Here is an 18,795-nt window from a genome sequence, read left to right on the forward strand (position 1 = left end):
ATAGATTTAATATTGATCTTTCAATCCTCTGCGAATATATTGTTTTTCTATCGGATTTTGAAGGAAATACTTGTGCAGAATTGTTACTGTTCTGTAAAAAGTGTTTTATTACAGTTTGTTACAAATAGCAGAAAAGAATTAAACTATTTGTTGCTGTTCTGTTCTGTTCTGTGATGTTTTAATGTAGTTTTTTTACAAACAGCGGAAAAGAAGTCAACCATTTGCTACTGTTCTGTAATGTTTTAATGCAGTTTTTTACAAACAGCAGAAAAGAAGTAAACCATTTGTTACTGTTCTGTAATGTTTTAATACAGTTTGTTACAAACAGCAGAAAAGAAGTAAACCATTTGTTACTATTCTGTAATGTTTTAATGCAGTTTTTTACAAACAGCAGAAAAGAAGTAAACCATTTGTTAATGTTCTGTATAAATGTTTATTGAGTCTTTGGTACGTTATTTATTGCTTTCCTCTTGTATGCAACAAGGACTGAAGCTAGGGCATATGACCGCTTTCCCTTGCCCCAGGGTGGGGGATTTTGATACTTTCGACAATTATTTTTTTGCCCGGGGGTGGGGATCTTGATAATTTTTTTTTAGAAAATGTCAAAATCCCCAGCCTATGCCCGACCCCTCTCCCCTCGGGCTTAACATTGATAGGTGCGTTACCAGTCTACCACGTCATATCCAATCCGCGTCGTGGAGTACTTGTCGAATAGACCGTATAAGCGACGTCATAAAACGAGCGAAGTTAGTGTTTTCACTTCTGATTTCGCTTTATCCAGTTTTATCGGAGAATAAGTCGCGACAATTTCCGAACTTTCTGAAAGCTGCCTCGCGTGTCGTTGCGTTGCGTGACAGGTTACCGCGTCATGTGTTATGTGTCTATGCTCTCATCGGTCGTAGCTCTCGACCAATGAACACACTAGAACTCTGCTAGTTATTTAGCCTGTGAGAACTGTCAAGAGACCTTACTCGTAGAGTGCTAGATATTCTAAGATCATCTGATGTGTTAGTTTACATGCCTTGATAATTATTGGTAGACAGCCTTGCATGTGAGGCCCTCACCGGAGAAATTAATGGCGGAGTTCCTTATTTTAAGCTCTGAAGTTTATCGTTGTGTCTTATCGACTCAGCTACGTTTATCCACGTCTGTACTGAGATCAAGAAAAATCGCTTTTTAATCGTTTTTTAATACCACGAGGGTCTCTTGAGCAGAAGCAAATACAGCTTCGGAGATCTTTCTTTAATCTTTAATCTTTAACACAAATTCCAAATTACATTACATTGAACAAGTCAATCCAATGAATTTGAGGACAGCTTGAAAAGGGGAACTCTTAGACTTATATTATCCTTTCTACGAACATGTCACTTGTATCTCACTTCCTTCTAGTCTGAGTTGGCTCTAAGCCATGACTGCTTCTGGGCCCAGCGACACGAAAACCACAGGAGCCTACAGGGCTGAACTACTCTTTTGCTGTTCTATTTGGAGTTTGATATTGCAATGAAGATTTCAGTAAATGTTTCCAACTTTCATGTACCGTAGGTAACGAAGCAGCTTGATTTGACAAGCCAGCATGGACAAGCACAGCTCAATTAAACCTGTGCAGAGTCCGGCGGCACAGGTCGTTCAACAGTTACTTACAAAGGAATTACCTCCATTGATGTGGAATCATTGATAAATCTGCTGGTTCTTGAATTGACTACAAAGGCTGAGTGGCTGGACTGATTGAAGGGCATTACCACGTTTCTGTTTCTATATCGCCGCCAAGATTTCATCAAGCTCTCGCGAAATGATTTATAGAAAAAAAAATAAATTATCGGGTTATAGAAATTGGAGGTCTTGGCAAACATTGCCGGAAAAGCGGCGAGCAGGGTCGGGATGTCTTTGGCGAAACCGAAGGCGGCGTAGAACGACACTACAGCATAGGGCGTCCACGCGAAAAAGAATCCGATGACCATGACAAGAGCAATCTTGGCCATCTTCCACGATGCCTGAATGGTTTCCAAGGTAGCGGCGGCGTTTGCACCCCAAATCTTTTGCGCGTTTCGTGTCATGTATCGCATGTTTAAGAAAACAAGGGTGTAACAGAACAGGATGGTGGCGAGTGGTCCGAAGTAGAAAAAGACAAAGAGGCAAATGACGTAAGCTGTATCTGAAGAACTCGTCGATTGCCATCTGATGGAGCAAGCAATATCTCCTGCTTCTGCACCATAGGCTGACCAGCCCATCAGCGGAAACACGCTCCACATGAGAGCGAAGGCCCATAAGCCGCCAATCGCTGCCAGCATACGGCCCGAGCCATACTGTGCTTCCATTGGTCGAGAGATCACTAAGTACCTATCAACTGCAAAAGCCGCATGATGCAACATGGAGCCCAGGCCCAAGAAAGTGGATATGAAAGCATAAAAAGTGCACGAAGCTTCACTGAACGACGTACTCCCAGAGGCATTGACAGCACCTCCCACTGGATTTACCACCACTCCCATCAGCCAATCAGATATGGCTATGCTGAGGACTAGCATATTGGCGGGAAAAAGGAGGGAATGGTCCATGTAGAACGTCAGGAGGACGATTGAATTGAGGAGGAACGCAGCGAGCGCCAAAACGATGTAAACAAACGCGATGGAGTGGTGGACTGTTGGGCTGAGTACAGTTGGAACTCCACCTTCCATATCTCGTGTAATATAAGCTTACTGGATAGAAGGAACTTGTCAGGGCAATCACTTGCTTCTATCCACTGAACACGATCGTTGACCTAAAAGAGAGAGAACATAAATTAATATTCGTCCGTTTCACCGTGTTTTTGCTCGGTCAAAGGTACCACTTCCTTACTGGTTGTTGATGCGATTTTTTGGAACACACAAATCGATAGCTTTTAATTGGTATATCATACATGGGTCTTGGGTACAGGGTCTATTTTTTCTAATTTAAAAATTGGGACAGAAAGGTTTAAAGAAATTGGGCTCTTGCTACTCCGGAATTATTTTGGTGTACTCCACTGAATTCAAATCCCATTTTTTTCAGTTAGTACGGACATCTGCCGTTAACAACCACAACCAAGAATTTTCTCTCTCGTCAGTAGAGCCACGACGTTCATTTATCAGATTTTCCAAGTTCGTATTTTCCGTTACAAGGATGGCATGTTTACTCTTTGAACAGATCCAATTAAACCTATTGAAGTTTGTATGAAAGTAAGTGTTTGCTGTTTATGTAATCGAAGGAAGTAGATCAGTAGAGTTGCAATTGTGATCAATTTAATTGTTAAAGTACAATGCACATTCAAGATTTTGACTCGTTTATCACACTTTTTCTATGGTTTACCAGTTAGTACGCGCGTTGTGATTGGTCAATTTAGCGAGCCGTATTCTACTATACGTCTCGCTAAAATTTAAAGCTGTTTTCGCTGCCAAAATGTTTCGTGATTTATCGCCAAGTGTTCTTACTTTTTATAGCAAGTAAAAGTTTTAAACTTTCTCCTACTTCTAAAATTGTGTATTAAAACCTGCTAACGACTTAAGAGGCTGTCTGTGGAAAAACCAACCACTCGATTTTCGGCCGAAAACAGAATTTCTTCAAATGTTCTGAGCGAGATAATTAGTCCATATGATAAACAAAAGTAGCAATAACTTGGCTTTAGTGCTATGTTTCAATAAATCTGGCGACGATTTTCGAGGACGGTCCAAAACCGTTAAAATCGTTCTTTTTCGAGTAAAATTTAGGCGTTACGCTGAAGGCGCTGAAAAATTACGCTTTTACTCAAATACAATAAAACTTACAAATCATTTTATTTCATGCTTCATCTTTTGATTAACGTTAAAATATTGAAAATTAACTTTTTGAAAATGCCCCACAAAGAGCCTTGGCAAAATTTAAGCGGACATGCTGCTGATTGAAGGAGTGTTTTTCAAAAGTATAACGTGATCTGGTGCCCTGACCAATATCCATGTTTAGTACGAGGGCTAGTTTACCGGGAAAAGAAAAAAAAAAAAAAAAAAGGAAAGAAAAAAACTTTGGGCACTAACGTTTTTGAACTACAGGAGTTCGATCAACATAGCTAATATTCAGCCGCGAAAGCATCAAAGATGTCCTCCAAAATTGGGAATTAAAAAGCTAAAATGAGCGGCTGCGGTGCAAGTTACTGTTATCTTCTGTCTGGCCTAAAAGCTGTTTCGGCTGAAATTGGGTTAAATAAGGTTTGGTCTATATGTAAAAGGACTCTCATATTTAAAATTGGATATAACTTACTGTCTAGCTAAAAAGGTAAATTATTTATCGGACAATTATCGCTTGTGTACTTCAGCTTGTAAAACCATTTCCGTTCACTTGGTTCATTAAAAAGAAAGAAAAAACAATCGATAAGCCGTATTTACCACCCCCAATACATTCTGAAGTAGACAGTTTGTAAATTTGTTTTCCTAACGGTGACATTCAGATGCCTAACAATGTGGATAGGTTCACTACCAAATTATTTTTCCGATCTCTTGAAACAAAGGGAACTTTAAAATATCTAAGTATCTACTTCAGCTGTACTGACACTGTCTGTCTGAAACTGTTTCTCGTCTCGTGAGATTTCGCAGAGGCAGTAGGAATCATAGCAGATTGGATGTCTAGGACTGAGTTGGGCGGATGCGTTTTTCAGCACCCCATATGCCTTTCTTGTTCTTCCTCCTCTGCGTACACATCCTCTATCTACACCTCTTAGTTCCCCTGTCATCTACGTGTGGCTGCCAATCTCGAGAAGCCTTGCACTTGACTCATCGTTAGCCAGTCTTTTCTTTCAAACATACGCGAACCATCTGGGCTCCTCGCGGTTCTCGCCAAGATGACCATCAAGGTAACTCTCAAGCTCAGTGAATTTCTTATACACCATCTGACATCCAGGCTCAGAGTAAAAGAAGAGACCGCTGCTTTGTTCGTGATTACTTGACATAGCTTTATGGATTCGAGCCTCCTTAACTGAGAGAAAGTCTACATCTACAATAGATCTGTTGGACCTCGGGACTTTACGATGATCTCTTGGTAGGGAAATAAAGTAAATGATACGTATCGAAACCATCTACTTCTGAGTCTCATTTACTGAGCAAACGCAAGCAGCTGTGCCTTGAACAGAACATTCGGAAAGCGATGTACACATATCCTTTGTAGAGAGAACGTCGTTTCACTCACTGCAATATCGTCGCATCGCTGATTTCATCGGCCAAAGTATCCTGTCGCACACATCTTTACTGTACTGTGGCTCGGAAAGTCATACTGCGTGACAGTAAGACCAACTCGTTTCCCAATATCTCTTACGGCCACAGTGAAGAAGTTGTTGAGGTAACAGCCTGCTTTGCCACTCCTAAGACTCACTCGGGTAATCTGGAGGTGATCCTTTTTTACAACCTCCATTGTGTTTTCAATGATTAAGCAGACTGCATACCAGTCCTGCTGGCACGAATCAAAGATGTGCGCATATGATTTCAGCTCAACGTTGCCAGTGCTAGCATTCTTTGTTAGACCGTAGATACGTGCCAGGTAAGGCCTCGTTTTCCGAACCAAACGGACTGCTTCTGACGGTACTTCATTTGAAGAAAGTTCATGGCCCAGTCCATTATTAGAATAGCTTACGTGTCGTCGGCTGTGATCTTGTTTAGCCTCTCAGGCCTGGTTTATCGAACATCTTGCTTTCCACAGCAAGATGTCTGACTTTGCGCGGTCAAAGTCATATAGCAGATCTTCTCGTCGCTCTGAACTTCCTGATCCGTGTTTGCAAAGTACCTAGAATCTGCGGCATGACCACACGATTATATACCACGCCCACCAGCCCCCTTCTAAACGAGAAAATAATGAACCTTGAACGACCAACCGGTAGTTGTGTTGCTAAGCAACTTTGTAAAAAAAAAATGAGCAATTTTTGTTAATGTTGTTGTTTTTGTTGTTGTTGCTGCTGCTGCTGCTGCTGTTGTTGTTGTTTTAAATTTGGTGTAGTATTCAGAACAAACTATCTTTCATTGCGGCAGGGTGCCCGGTAGTCTCTAAACGATGCACTCCTGTAGCGCCCATAGCGCCCTCGTGAAATGACTCATGGGAAAATGAAGTCTGTATCAGCTTTAGGGCCTTCAAACGTAGACAGTGACAACAATATGCAGTGGTTACAAAATAAAATCTTCAAAGATAAAACTTACGCGAACCAACGGTTGTAGCTTCTCCAGAAGATGATTTTAACTTCCCTGGCTAGCTTGAAATGAATTACATGTGTTCCAGTCACCGCCGTTTTCTTGCCGTGATGTTTTGGATACTGGCAGGTCTTAGGGGGTTGCCAGTACTTTCCCAAGGTAAAACGATGAGCTGGACAAACCGTCATATTCTTAACCTGTTCTTCTGAGAGCTCTACAAAACCTGCTTTTGATAGGATTAGATCCTTTTCACAAACATTTTCCCTTGACAGGTGGTGATTTTGAAGATACGAGCTGATATCACCGTCGCAGCTGTTTAGGCCTACACAATCTGTAAATCCACGACTACTTCCGCACGTATCACCTGTAACTTCCGAGAGGGAACACAAGCCTACCATCGCAAACAGCAAAAACAACGCAAAGCGCACAAAATAAATTCTAAATCTGTAGGGCAAATTGAGCATAATACTCTCGACGTCAGCTGTCTACAATTTGCATAAGTTAAATTTAGCACAAAGGGTTACGCAAAAATAGCAATTCGAAAAAATTGAATGAAAAAAGGCAAAGCTTGAAAGCAATTTCTAAAATCAAATATCAACAGTAAATAAGTTGTTTCTCAAGCACCCAGGATTTGGCTTAGCTTTTTAACGCGCATTGCAAAATAAACAAAATGTGGATGAGGAGAGCTGCCAAAATAACTTTGACATTCCAGCGTATCTACATCCTCTTACCTGTACAGCTGCAGTATCTTCGCGGTACATTATTATTTATTTTTTCTTGGCACTTAATCATATAACAAACGTTTTTACTTGTTAAATATGTTGAATATGGTATTTTTGTCATAATCCAAACCTTATGTTGGGCCAATTTCAGCAACTGTTTTTACGCGGAACTTAGGCAACTCACCCCGAAGCCGCTCGTTTTAGCTTTTTATTCCCAATTTTGCAGGAATATTTGGCAAACTTAATTAAGGAATTTCGTGCCTTATCCCGAGCAAAGAGCACGTTTTGAGAATATCTGCTTCGAGGTAATATTACTTTTTGCGGGAAACTTAGAAACAAAAAGCGGTGCAAAATTGTGTTATGCAACCTTTCGCGGCTGAATTAGCTATGTTGATCGAACTCCTGTAGTTTAAAAAGGTTACTGCCCAAAGTTTTTTTCCTGTTCCCGGTACACTAACCTTACTAAACATGGATATTGGTCAAGGCACAAGATCACGTTATACTTTTGAGAAACACTCCTTCAACCAGCAGCATGTCCGGTTAAATTTTGCGAAGGCTTTTTGTGGGGCATTTTCAAAAAACATAATTAATGTTTCTTAAGCTCGATTTCTAATATTTCAAGGTTAATCAAAAGATGAATCATGGAATAAAATGATCTGTAAGTTTTATTGTATTGGAGTAAAAGGTAATTTTTCAGCGCCTTCAGAGCAAAGCCTAAATTTGACTCGAAAAAGAGGGATTTTAACGGTTTTGGACCATCCTTGAAAATCATCGCCAGAAGTATTAAAAAAAGCATTAAAAGCCAAATTATTGCCATTCTTGTTTATCGCATGGACTAATTGCCTTGCACAGATAATTTGAAGAAATTGTGTTTTCGACCGAAAATCGAGTGGTCGGTTCTTACACGGACAGCCTCTCGAGAGCGCGAATATTGGCCCGAGGTTTTGGTAATCTGGACTGAGAGCAGTGAGGTCGATGCAGAAAAGACCAAGGGCCGAAATTCTCCCAGTATAGTCCCGAGCAAGGTTTTTAAAGAGATTCATGTTATTTTACTGCCCGTTTCAATAATGGGTCGGCAATAGAGCAATCCGATTGGTTAATTTTAGTTATTGACTCTGCTCTGAACTAGCTTAGTCCTGTAGTAGGTTAATTCTTCGTGAATCGATAATTGCCTGTTAATACACTAAAAGTAAAACTGCGGAAACAAGAAAATTCAAAACAATTTAAATGCTCAGTTTTTCCCTTCTATCCATAACACCTTTTTTGTGAGCCACACCTATCTCACGTACGCTCCCTGAATGGCGTTTCCTTCCTAGCCCAATCCTATCAAAGCATTTGTCGGCTCAGTCAGTAAAATTAATTGTTAGTATATGTAATCGAATGAATGCGAGTGCGATAGACCAATTTCATTAAAATTCAGTCTAAAACAATAGACCTCAGTGCGAGGTTCTGGGGAAAAACTATAGAGTTTGTGGGGTTTATTCCCCAGAGCCTCGTGCTGAGGTCTATTGTGTTATAAAGGATTTACACTACCGGTGATGTATAAAAATAAATTCCCTCAAAAAGACATGAGCATTAGGGTGAGTGCAGTTTCAAAACATATATCAGAATAGTATACACAGCTTTCATACGATTACTCATTGTGAACGCGCGCGCGTTAATTTGCACTGCAGTGCAGTTTGAGCAGTTTTCAACTTAGTGCCGTAAAACCAAAACCAAACCAAAATCAAACCAATTACTTAGCGACTAGACTACTCAGCCAATCTCACACTGTAGTAAAACCAAAATCAAACCAAAACCAAAGTAACTGTCTGATTACTTTCGACGTTCAGTTCGGAAAACCGTCCTAAAAATTAGAGATAACTGGGCCCGCTCTCAGCCAATCACAATAAAGTAATTTTTCCCGTCATATAGTAACTTGGGGTAATCGCACGAGGCCTAGTAAAATTCAGGACTAATATCAAGCGCGTTTGATGTCTTTGCTGGTTACCGCGCGAGGCGGTGAATATAAGCATGGCGGACAGGGGCTGAATGAAATTTTATCTATTTGAAGGTCTTCACTGTAAATCCAGGATGTTTAAAAGCATGGGAAAATTGCAAAATGAGCACTGTCGTCCTTGCACCTTAAATGTTTTCAAGAACTCGTATTCAAGGCATTTATGAATCGTAAACGCAGTGGTTTCGTTGATCGCTAGCAGGTCAGATAGAGTGACTCAAATTTATTTTTCTTCAAACTGGAGCTTCTCATTTTTAGACGATGAGTAAAACGTTGATTCTGAAACTCATTAATAATTCATCAAGTTAAAACAAAGAAAATCACAACGCCAAGGAGGTTTGGATACCCGGTCTTAATTAGTGTAGATTTTGACGATTTTACTTCTCCGTTTACTCCTTAATATTTGTTTTGATTGAGAAGATATATCAAACACTCGAGACAGTGTTTCATCGGCTATCCAAACACCTCGAATTTCGTCAAAAATACTCCGCTGCGCGTCGTATTTTCAACTCTCCTCTTGGTCTTTAAATAGCACGATGAATCACTGTCTCACGTGTTTGACCGGATAATTTATTTTTGGTGGTGTTTCGCTTCTTTGTTTTACTACCTAACTCGAGGTGTAAATTGATTCACAATCGTTTTACAAGTAAGTTTATTGTTATAACTACAGCTGCATACGTGTATGCAAACGATCAATTGGGTGTTTCATTTCTTTGTTTGTAGTTCTTGATATTCACCTCTGATAATTATACTAAAACAATTATTCGCCTCAGGCTCAGGCCCCCGTCCACACTACGTCGGAGAAATCTGAAAATGCATCAAATGTTTTTCGTCCAAACCTACGCCGAAGGAATTTAAAAACGTAACAATCACCGGTCATTTTGGATACGTGTTTGAGGAAAACTCGGTCAGGGACATCATATGATTATTGTGATATCATCGTTTTCGAAAAGTTCTGATTTCAGAATCTTTTCCGTCCACACCAAAACGCAAAACCGGCGTTTTCAAATTCCCCCGGTTTGAAGAGCGTTTTCGAAAAGCTCCGTTTTCGTAAAAGCTACCTTTTCAAATTTCTCCGGCGTATTGTGGACGGGGCCTCAGTAAATATCGGTGAATATTTACCTCGACTTCGTCTAGGTATAAAAATTATTAGTATAATTTCAGAGCTGAACAAAGAGTTTCCAGCGATCCGATTGATCGAGCGATTCCTTATATGTATGGGTTATTGACCAAGTGTGAGGTCAAGATGGCTGGATATTGGCCAAGTCCTTTTTTTGCGTGTTTATGGTCCGAGACGGAGTCGAGGTCCATAAACTCGCGAAAAAAGAACGAGGCCAATATCAAGCCACCTTGACCGAACAAGCTTGGTCAATAAAGGATTTATTATATGGCTTTCGGGGAAATTTTTCTTGCGGGACACGGCGGGTAGTCCCGAGCGGGCAAGATAGCTCCATCTTGCCCGCTCAGGTAGCCAATCACAGCGCAGGATTTGATTCACCTTGCCCGCTCACGAAGCTAGTCATATAATAAGACGCTATATTCACCGCTCCAGGCGGCGAATATAGCATTTTCGAGGCCTGATTACTGAGCTCGCCACCTTTGCCATCTCGGCAAGTAAACATGGCGGACAGTTACTGAATCAAATTTTCATTTATTCGAAAGGCATCACTCCAAGTCCAGTACATTTGGAAGGATGGAGAATTGTCAAAATGACTGCTGTCGCCCTGGGACCAAAAATCCTTTCAAGAACTCGTATTCAAGGAATTTAAGAATCGTAAACGCAGTGGTTACGTTGATCGCCAGCAGGTCAGATCGATTGACCGAAATTTATTTTTCTTCAAACTTAAGCTGCTCATTTTTAGACGATGATGACAGCTGTGAATGAGGTCAAAAACGACAAAACAAAGGTACGGGATAAATTCATTTTTCGTAGTGTTTCGCTTGTTTGTTTTACTACCGAACTTGATGTGTAAATTGATTTCACAATCGATGTAAGCTTATTATCAAAACTTCGGCTGCTTGAGTGTATGCAAACGAACAGTCTGTTTTAGTCATTATTCTGTGTTTCACTTCTGAAAATTATACTAGAACAATTATTCGCCTTAGGCTCGGTGAACATTGGGGAATATTCGCCAATGTTCACTTCGCCTTAGGCGAATAATTGTTAAATATCCACCATTGTTGACGTCGCCTTCGGCGAATAATTGTTAATTAAAAAGAAGAGCAAAATCTAGAACAAAGAAAAACGAGAACTAAATCGGGGCGCATACGTAATATAAAACCCGACGTACTTGAAGAAAAGCAGCTCCGCCCAGGCGTGTAAACCACTAAATGGCGAAATGGGGAAAGTGGCCTGGGAGGCCGGTGCCTTTCTCAAGTTTCAATGAATGGCATTACGGTTAGCCTGTGGTCAGGTTAGCCCAAATACCACTGACAAGTCAAGGGTTATCTCTTAATAATTATCAGGGTTAACCCTCAAAGCCACGAGGAGGCAAATGTTTCCCAGCTTAGCCGGAAGGGAAACATATGTTGCGGAAACCAATTTTGCTGCCCGGAAACAATAAAATGTCTTTGCCTCGGGTCAAAAACAACTTTGCTTCCCGGACACAAATCTTGCTTCCGAAACACGTGTTTCCCAGTTTAGCCACCATGAAAGCAATTTTGACTGCAATAGTTTCCAGTGTTGCTTATTAAAAATGTCTTCCAGCAACGGCTAGTGTAAGTCTGATGGCGAAATAGAAGAACCACAAGCAGGTCATTGAAAAGGGAAGGGAAAGAAGAAATGAATTGCCTTGTACGACTGTTTGTAGGATGTTGTTCATGAAGACTGCATCATGAATAGGGACAAAAAGGATGTGGCTTACAGTCAAATCCATGCACAGATGTCAGAGAAATATGTTATCAAAAGGACCTATTATTACAAAAGTAGATGGAAAATTCTGAGATCACAATTTAGGAAGGTACTAGCCCTAGAACGAAAAAAGAAGTCTCTCAAGAGTTCTTCGGAAGTCAGTTTATAACAATGGGCATGCGTAAACCTCTTGTTTTCCGAAACAATGTTTCCTCGTTTAGCCACCCGGGCAGCAAAACATTTTGTTTGCTTCCGCTAATTTAGCCACCCCGGAAACTGAACAATGTTTCCTAAAAACACCTGTATCCCACATTTCGTGGTTTTTAAGAAAAACACACACACACTCACCCGCTCCGTCCTGATATCAACTAGACCGTTGAATAGCGAAAGAAAATGGAAATTCTTTAAATCGGGCAGAATGAAGGCCTAGCTACGGACACTAGATACAAAAATATTGGTTTCAATTCATTCAATTAACAGTTGTTGTTGCTGTTGTTGTTATTGTTTTTTCAAAGCCCCAAATCGGCTAAAATGGATCAAAAATGAGCGGCATATTCCGAGGCCCGTCACATCTTATTTTTACTTCCTTTCTTGTATATTTTCAGAGCTAAGTAGATCGCGATTTGATTAGCAACCAAATATTTCAGGAAAGCTAATGAAAGCTAATGAAAGCTAATGAAACCTAATGTACAAGACAGCTAAATGAGAGCTCTATGTTTAGCCTATATTCAAATGCGTTCTGGTACAAGGCTTTCCCAAAACGGTTTGTTTAATCTCAAAGAGAAGTGTTTCTTCTTTGAATTGGTTAAATCAAATTTTTGGGTTAATACAATTGTGAGCGCTGAGGCAGCGAACTAAACGTATCACGACTTCCTGAAAACATAGCCTTTGACAGCAGCGTAATGAAACTGGTTGGTACCAAAAACCAAACGTTTCGTTATTTTGAAACATTTTCAAGTGATTTCGCTTCGAAACAGTTAATGCTAGAAGCTGTTTTGAATAAAGTATTTTAAAAATCTTACATGGTCAATGAAGTAGCGAAAAGTCGCATTTTAGCACAATAGCTTGGTTCGCTGAGAGTTGAACATTAATTAACGAATTCTGGTGAAATTTGCGAACTTTAAATCGATTTTATTTATCCGATACTCAGCTGAATATTTCTATCTATGGTAGAGTCGTTTTCTTGGTTTAATGTTCGGAAGGAACTGCTTTCTGCTTTGACAGCCTTTGTAAGAACAGATCTGCCGTCTATTGTGCCAAAAAGAGATTGGTTTCCAAGGCAATCTAAAAACAAATATTCTTTTGGGGGAGAGTGTTCATTTTGGGGTTGCCTATAGAAACTGCAGAAACTGTGGGCAGTGAATTTCTTGCCTTTCATGAACAAGTTAGAGACTAAAGATAAAGCTTCATTACCTTTTTCAAGTGAAGTTTACTTTATTTATTTGCGTCGACTGTATTCTACCTTACGAGACAGAGATTCCGTCCTGTTTCTGCTCCGTGAAGGACGAACGGGATCCTCTCTGCTGGTAACTGCTCGATCGTTTGTTTGATCAGCCGCCGTCAACAACCAACGAATGACTGGTTTTTGACAAGTTTTAACCGATCTATAACCTACGCATTATATTTTCTATGAAAAAAAATCAGTGATCCTTCCGAATAAACGAGCCGTTTTAAGGAAAGGCGTGTACCAGAATGAATTTTCAGCTTTTGAAAATCACCCGGGCTAAATGTGGAGCTCTCGTTTAGCTGTCCTGTGTCACTAGCATTCAATCTTTCGTGATTGAAATATTTGATTTCTGATCAACTCGCGATCTAGTTAGCTGTAAGCCCGCCGCACAGTAACCGACTTTTTGCCGGCTGACAAAAAATCGGCTAGCGTGCGGCAGCCAAATATACAAGAAAGGAAGTACAAATGAGACGTGCAGTTAATTTGTAATGACAATCTTTACTTTCGAGCTCACGGGCCTCTGACTATGCCGCTCATTTTTGATCCATTTTGACCTATTTTCGGCCTCTAAAAGAAAAAAAATTGTCGTTGAAAAAAAGCAATAATTGATTGATCGAACTTAAACCAATACTTTTGTAACAAAAGCACATAGGACTTCATTCTGGCCGAGTTTGAAGGAATTCCATTTTTTGCTGTTTCCCGGTCTTGTAGATATTAAGGCGGAACTGCCCATAAAATTCTTGAGGTACCCTAAGAACCTTCCGCCATTTTCTTTCTTTCTACGTGGAAAGAATGTGACGTCATTAGACGACGACGATGATTAAGAAACAATAATAGGCGTTGTGGCAGAAAAAAAAAAAATTGTGAAAGCCAACATTCAAGGCTTTGGAGGCTCTTATGTTTCTCAGCAATGAAATTTTTATTGAAGTACTAACTTTATTTTTGGAAATGAGAGTTTTTAATTCCAAAAAAAGTTCACATTTTAACAAATTTAATTTAATTTCACATCTCTTAATCTTAAGTATGTCAAAAAAAAGTTAATTTTTTAGATGTTTGTGCTCATTCTCTATGCATTTGAGCTACATGTCGCCGACTCTGCCCTACGGGCCTTCTCGGCCAAGTGTTAGGTCTGTCCAGCTTATAAATTTAAACCTTTGCGTTAATAACGGAACAGAGCCCAAGGGTAACTCGGAAAATAACTTAATGTGGTGATTTCCTTTTAAGCAATTTGACTTTCTTAAACATGCTTGGCTTTAATGAAAGGAACAACCTCGGCAACCCACGCTTTTAGCCTCATTCGACCATGTTACTGATGGGTAAAGGGTTTTTTTTGTTGTTGTCGTTGTTGTTTTTTTTTTTTTTCAATTAAACCCAAAAAAATAAAACTCTAGAATAACAACGTTTGAAAACTATTTTGAAATTGATGGATGTGTTTATATACTACTGGAAACATAATGGGATTTACGGTTTCTTGCATTTTCTAGTAATTGTTACTCCAAAAACTGTCTCATTTTCTCATGATCAAAAGTGACACGTTTTTCGTGCTCATAAATGTTCACGCTCCCGGCCAAATTTAACAAAGTTAATTTACAAATGTTATCAAGACAGAATTTGAAAACCTGGATTGTCTCACGGTCAAATACTCAGAAAAACATATCCAGGAAATGTGAAATTATCCTTACTAGAATAACACTAAAAACAATTTATCGACTTCAAAACGGAACAGACGCCAGGGAAGGTTGATTCTGAAAATTTGCTATATGAACTATTCAGTCGTTATATATTTTACGCTCTTTAATTTTGGATGAAATTTGAACGAATGGTAGCATAGAAAACGGGAATTTTTTAACAAACTAAGTTGATAAACATTTATTATTGCAATACTACTCAAGCTTCCAATTTAAGAACCCCTTTATTTGGTAAAACAGAATTTTTCAAAACATTAATGTAAATAGTAGCTCCAGTTTTGTATTTCAGCTAGAAAGAAATAATTTTTTGGATCATTCAAACAATTCTGAAGATAAATTATATGTCGCCGATACTTCCTGTTTTTGAAGTAGGTTAGTCAAAGTTGGACAGTTGCATATTGAAAAAACTTTCAAATGGAGACATCTCGGCTTTTAATCTCTCGCGTTTCCATTTAGACATTAACGATTTATATGTTTGGGCGTATATATAATTGACCTAAGCCGCTAAATGTGAACACTCCTTAAACTTTGACATTGTATTAAAAGCACAGTAAAATTTAAAATAAAATTACAATACAATTTATTTTGTTTAAATTAATGAAAATCCAGACATCCCTTTCCTTTTTGCACTTAATTGAGAAAGATTAAAGCGCCCCTGCTAACGGGGTAGTGATGCAGCTCTTCGTTTTCAATTTCCTGTGCAATTTAAGAAGTGTCGTATAGGTATTATACGGCAGTATTACTTATTCTCAAATGACAAATATCCCACTCGTTTGTCTTTTCAGAAGTATTTAGTTCCAGGTCCTTCCGAAGTGCCAAAATGCTTGTCATTAATTGTCAAAGTACAGCTAACATTGTACAGAAGAAGAATCATGTTCCATGAAAAAGAACCAAATTTATCTTGCATTGGAAAACGCGTTATATGTTCCAGTCGTATCAAACGTCTGAAAAGCGACCAATTGAGCCTTTTTTTTTTTCGATTGAGTCATCGTTTACTACAGCTAAATAATAATACAGCTGAAATAAGAAGGAAAACATTCAGGCAAGGAAGTAACTGAAGCTGCGAGCTAAGAAAGCTAAGCTTTTGAGCTACCGATAAAGATTTTAAGTACAGATGAGCTCTGGTGTTCTTACGTCTACTTTAACACAAGTGTTGTGAAGTAAATGGTTGCAAATTGTGATGAAATGAAATGGTGAATTGGATGGCAGTTTTTTTGGACGTTGCGCGATAAATGTCTGTAAATATTCGTCCCAGTTTAAACAAGGCGAAGAAATAAAAATGGAAGCGACCTCTTACCGCAAAGTGTAATACAGCGTTGATTTCACTGTGAGTGAAAACTGAGTTAATTCTTTGATGGTGCTTGCATCGACTGTTGGTAATCTGAAACATAATTGAACAACAAACGATTACTAAAGCTAGCAGCCTGAAAAAAAAAAAACTGTTAATATTATCCTACACGTACTAGCTCATCTGTGCAAACATGTCATTCAAATTCTGAAATGTCGCTTAACTAACTCTAAGACCCGTAATCTTCTATGGATAACTGTCGGTGAATAAGGCAGAGAAAAGATTATATGCCTTCTTTATACACCTAATGTAACATCCTTTACAATTTTAATTCTCTTCGTTCAGCCAGGAACATAACACCGCTTTGTAAGACATCGAAAATAATTGATCCGCCTTAAATAAAGGAAAGTTAATATGTATTTTGCATATGTATGCGTTCAAATCTTTCAGAATAAGTTAGATGTTTACAACCAAACAAAACAGGATTATGTAGATAACTGGATTTTAAATAGATAAGGAAAATAAATTTTAATAAACGATTTTAAGTAAATAATTTTAAAATAGATGGGCACCAAAGCAAAGTGCTACTACCTGAAGTTCTTTCGCGTCATGCAAGCCAAATATAACAGTATAAACATTACAGGCCATTGACAGAAACGCGAAGTGTCGAGTACAGCTTTCGAAATGTATATGTTCACATATAATTAATGTTCTTAAGCATACAGTAAGCAAAGATGCACCTTGCCTATCATTTTGTTGTGTTGGATTGTTTGTAACAGCAAGAGAAAATCTACGTAGATTTTGTGCTTTATAAGAAATTGCCTACTAGTTATTATTCTTATTTACCTCTGAGTAACAATTGCAGGTTGTTTCACTTTGGATGAAAAACTGAAGGGTAAAGCTGATGAATGAAAAAGACGAGGACCAGGTTAATCATTTTCCATAACTGTGCTCTATCTTCCTTTACGTTTGCCCCAGGGCCACTGTGTGTTGACCAGCTGAAATTTCGCACAAATTTATTGGATGCTTGGTAATAAATAGATTATTAAGCAGAGAAGTTATAAGCCAAACGGCAAAGTTCATATTGCTGTAAGTTGATTCGTTTGAATTTTCCTCAAATTATCACATAAATGTACCAGAAACAATTGAAATAATGCACTTGTTTTCACCAAACACACTTAACTAGACATTTAAGTGCAAATAGCCAATGGCAGACCACAGGAGTAGAATTTTTGCTGCTTGCCGGAAAACAAAGGTGATGCTTAATAACTCCTGTTTTCAATATAATACGCCCACTGCCTAACTCATATTACTTTTTAATTATCACCTCATGAATTCATGTATTGGCTTTATAATTAAACATCCTGTTTTGAGAAAAAGAAGGGACTTAGATCTCTTCCTACCATGATGATCAATTAACAATCAGATCATGATCTAGAGATTTCCTAGAGGTGATACTTGAAAAGGCTAATGTTTAAAAATAGCAAGTCGTCTGAGTAGAATTCTAACAACATTTCCTCAGATAACGATTTCCTATAATTTCTCTACATCTTAAGTAGCATTGAACTCCAGGCTTTGGTGTGGATTTCCACTTGAGCGTGTAACGGAAAACACGGAAACATTTTGCCATGTTCAATTTTTTTGACAGATGCAAGCCTTTCACAAATTTGTCAGAGTTTAAGTGCGCAAAGTTATTAAAATTGACGCGCGAGAGATCACGCGAAATTAGCAGCTTCAGTAAAATGGCACGGGAAGTAAAATGCCACTTGAACTTGTAAGCACGTCTGCTAGAAAAGGTTCTTTCTAACCTGAATTTTAGCCGTTTTCTTTTTCTGATATGTTCACTCAATTTACCTTCGGATGCCGAAAGCAGTTAGGATTCAAAGGCTAGTTTTTAAGCGCACAAGCATAAGCATAAGCAAGTGAAAGCTCCAGAACATAAGCATAAGGATAAGGAAGCGGGGCTCTATTTTGGAAGCTTCTTGCAGCATTCACAAGGTTCTTTAATATATAGATTTAGCCAATCTAAAAGTGGAGCTCCTGATTGCAATAACTGACCATAAAGGAAAAAGAGAATTATTTTTCTTGGATCAGAAACTCAAATATGAGTCCCCCCAAAGAAACAACCTGGCTTGAGCCCGCGATCTAATTGGAAAACCGGTCAGTAACCAATAAGATTTCGGGAAAATGAAAGACAAAAGGCCATCGTGTAGCGAATTTTGCAACTATTATTGCCAGTTTTGTTGTTGTTGTTGTTGCTGTTTCTTTTTTTTTTTCAAAACAATTGACGAATTTCATTAATTACAGTTTCTGAATGACGATTATGAGCTCCATCAGGCTGAACTTTAAGAGAAGTTTCTAACTTTCGGTGGCTATTTTGACGAATATTTTGGCGATTTTTCTTCAGCATCTGTTTAAGATCCGTATAATACCGAGTCCAGCAAAACATAAGCAAACGAAAACCACACAACAACAAATTCAGAGCCATCTCAAGAAGGCAGATGTTTCCATGTTTCCGGTAGTTTCAAACGAAGCAATACAAGAGCTCAACTCTGTCGCTGTGAATAAACATAGCCAAAACACGCCCCGCTCCGCAAAACAGTGAATGAACGAACTTCCGAAGCTGGCTGATGCTAGTCCCGCCATCT

General features: G+C 38.9%; 1 protein-coding gene across 1 annotated transcript; it reads right to left on the reverse strand.

Moving 5' to 3' along the window:
• Positions 1-1,235: 1,235 nt before the first annotated feature.
• Positions 1,236-17,091, reverse strand: LOC110045985 (melanopsin-like). The gene is made up of 3 exons (XM_089282983.1): positions 16,994-17,091; positions 16,157-16,240; positions 1,236-2,755 (listed from the first exon to the last, which is right to left on the reverse strand). The coding sequence occupies exon 3, from the start codon at positions 2,670-2,672 to the stop codon at positions 1,638-1,640; it is 1,035 nt and encodes a 344-aa protein (XP_089139109.1). The 5' UTR covers positions 2,673-2,755; positions 16,157-16,240; positions 16,994-17,091; the 3' UTR covers positions 1,236-1,637.
• Positions 17,092-18,795: the final 1,704 nt, after the last annotated feature.

Source organism: Orbicella faveolata, unplaced genomic scaffold (genome assembly GCF_042242905.1).
Source record: "Orbicella faveolata isolate gen_17 unplaced genomic scaffold, um_ofav_v1 contig_12, whole genome shotgun sequence".
In the NCBI taxonomy this organism is placed as follows: Eukaryota; Metazoa; Cnidaria; class Anthozoa; order Scleractinia; family Merulinidae; genus Orbicella; species Orbicella faveolata.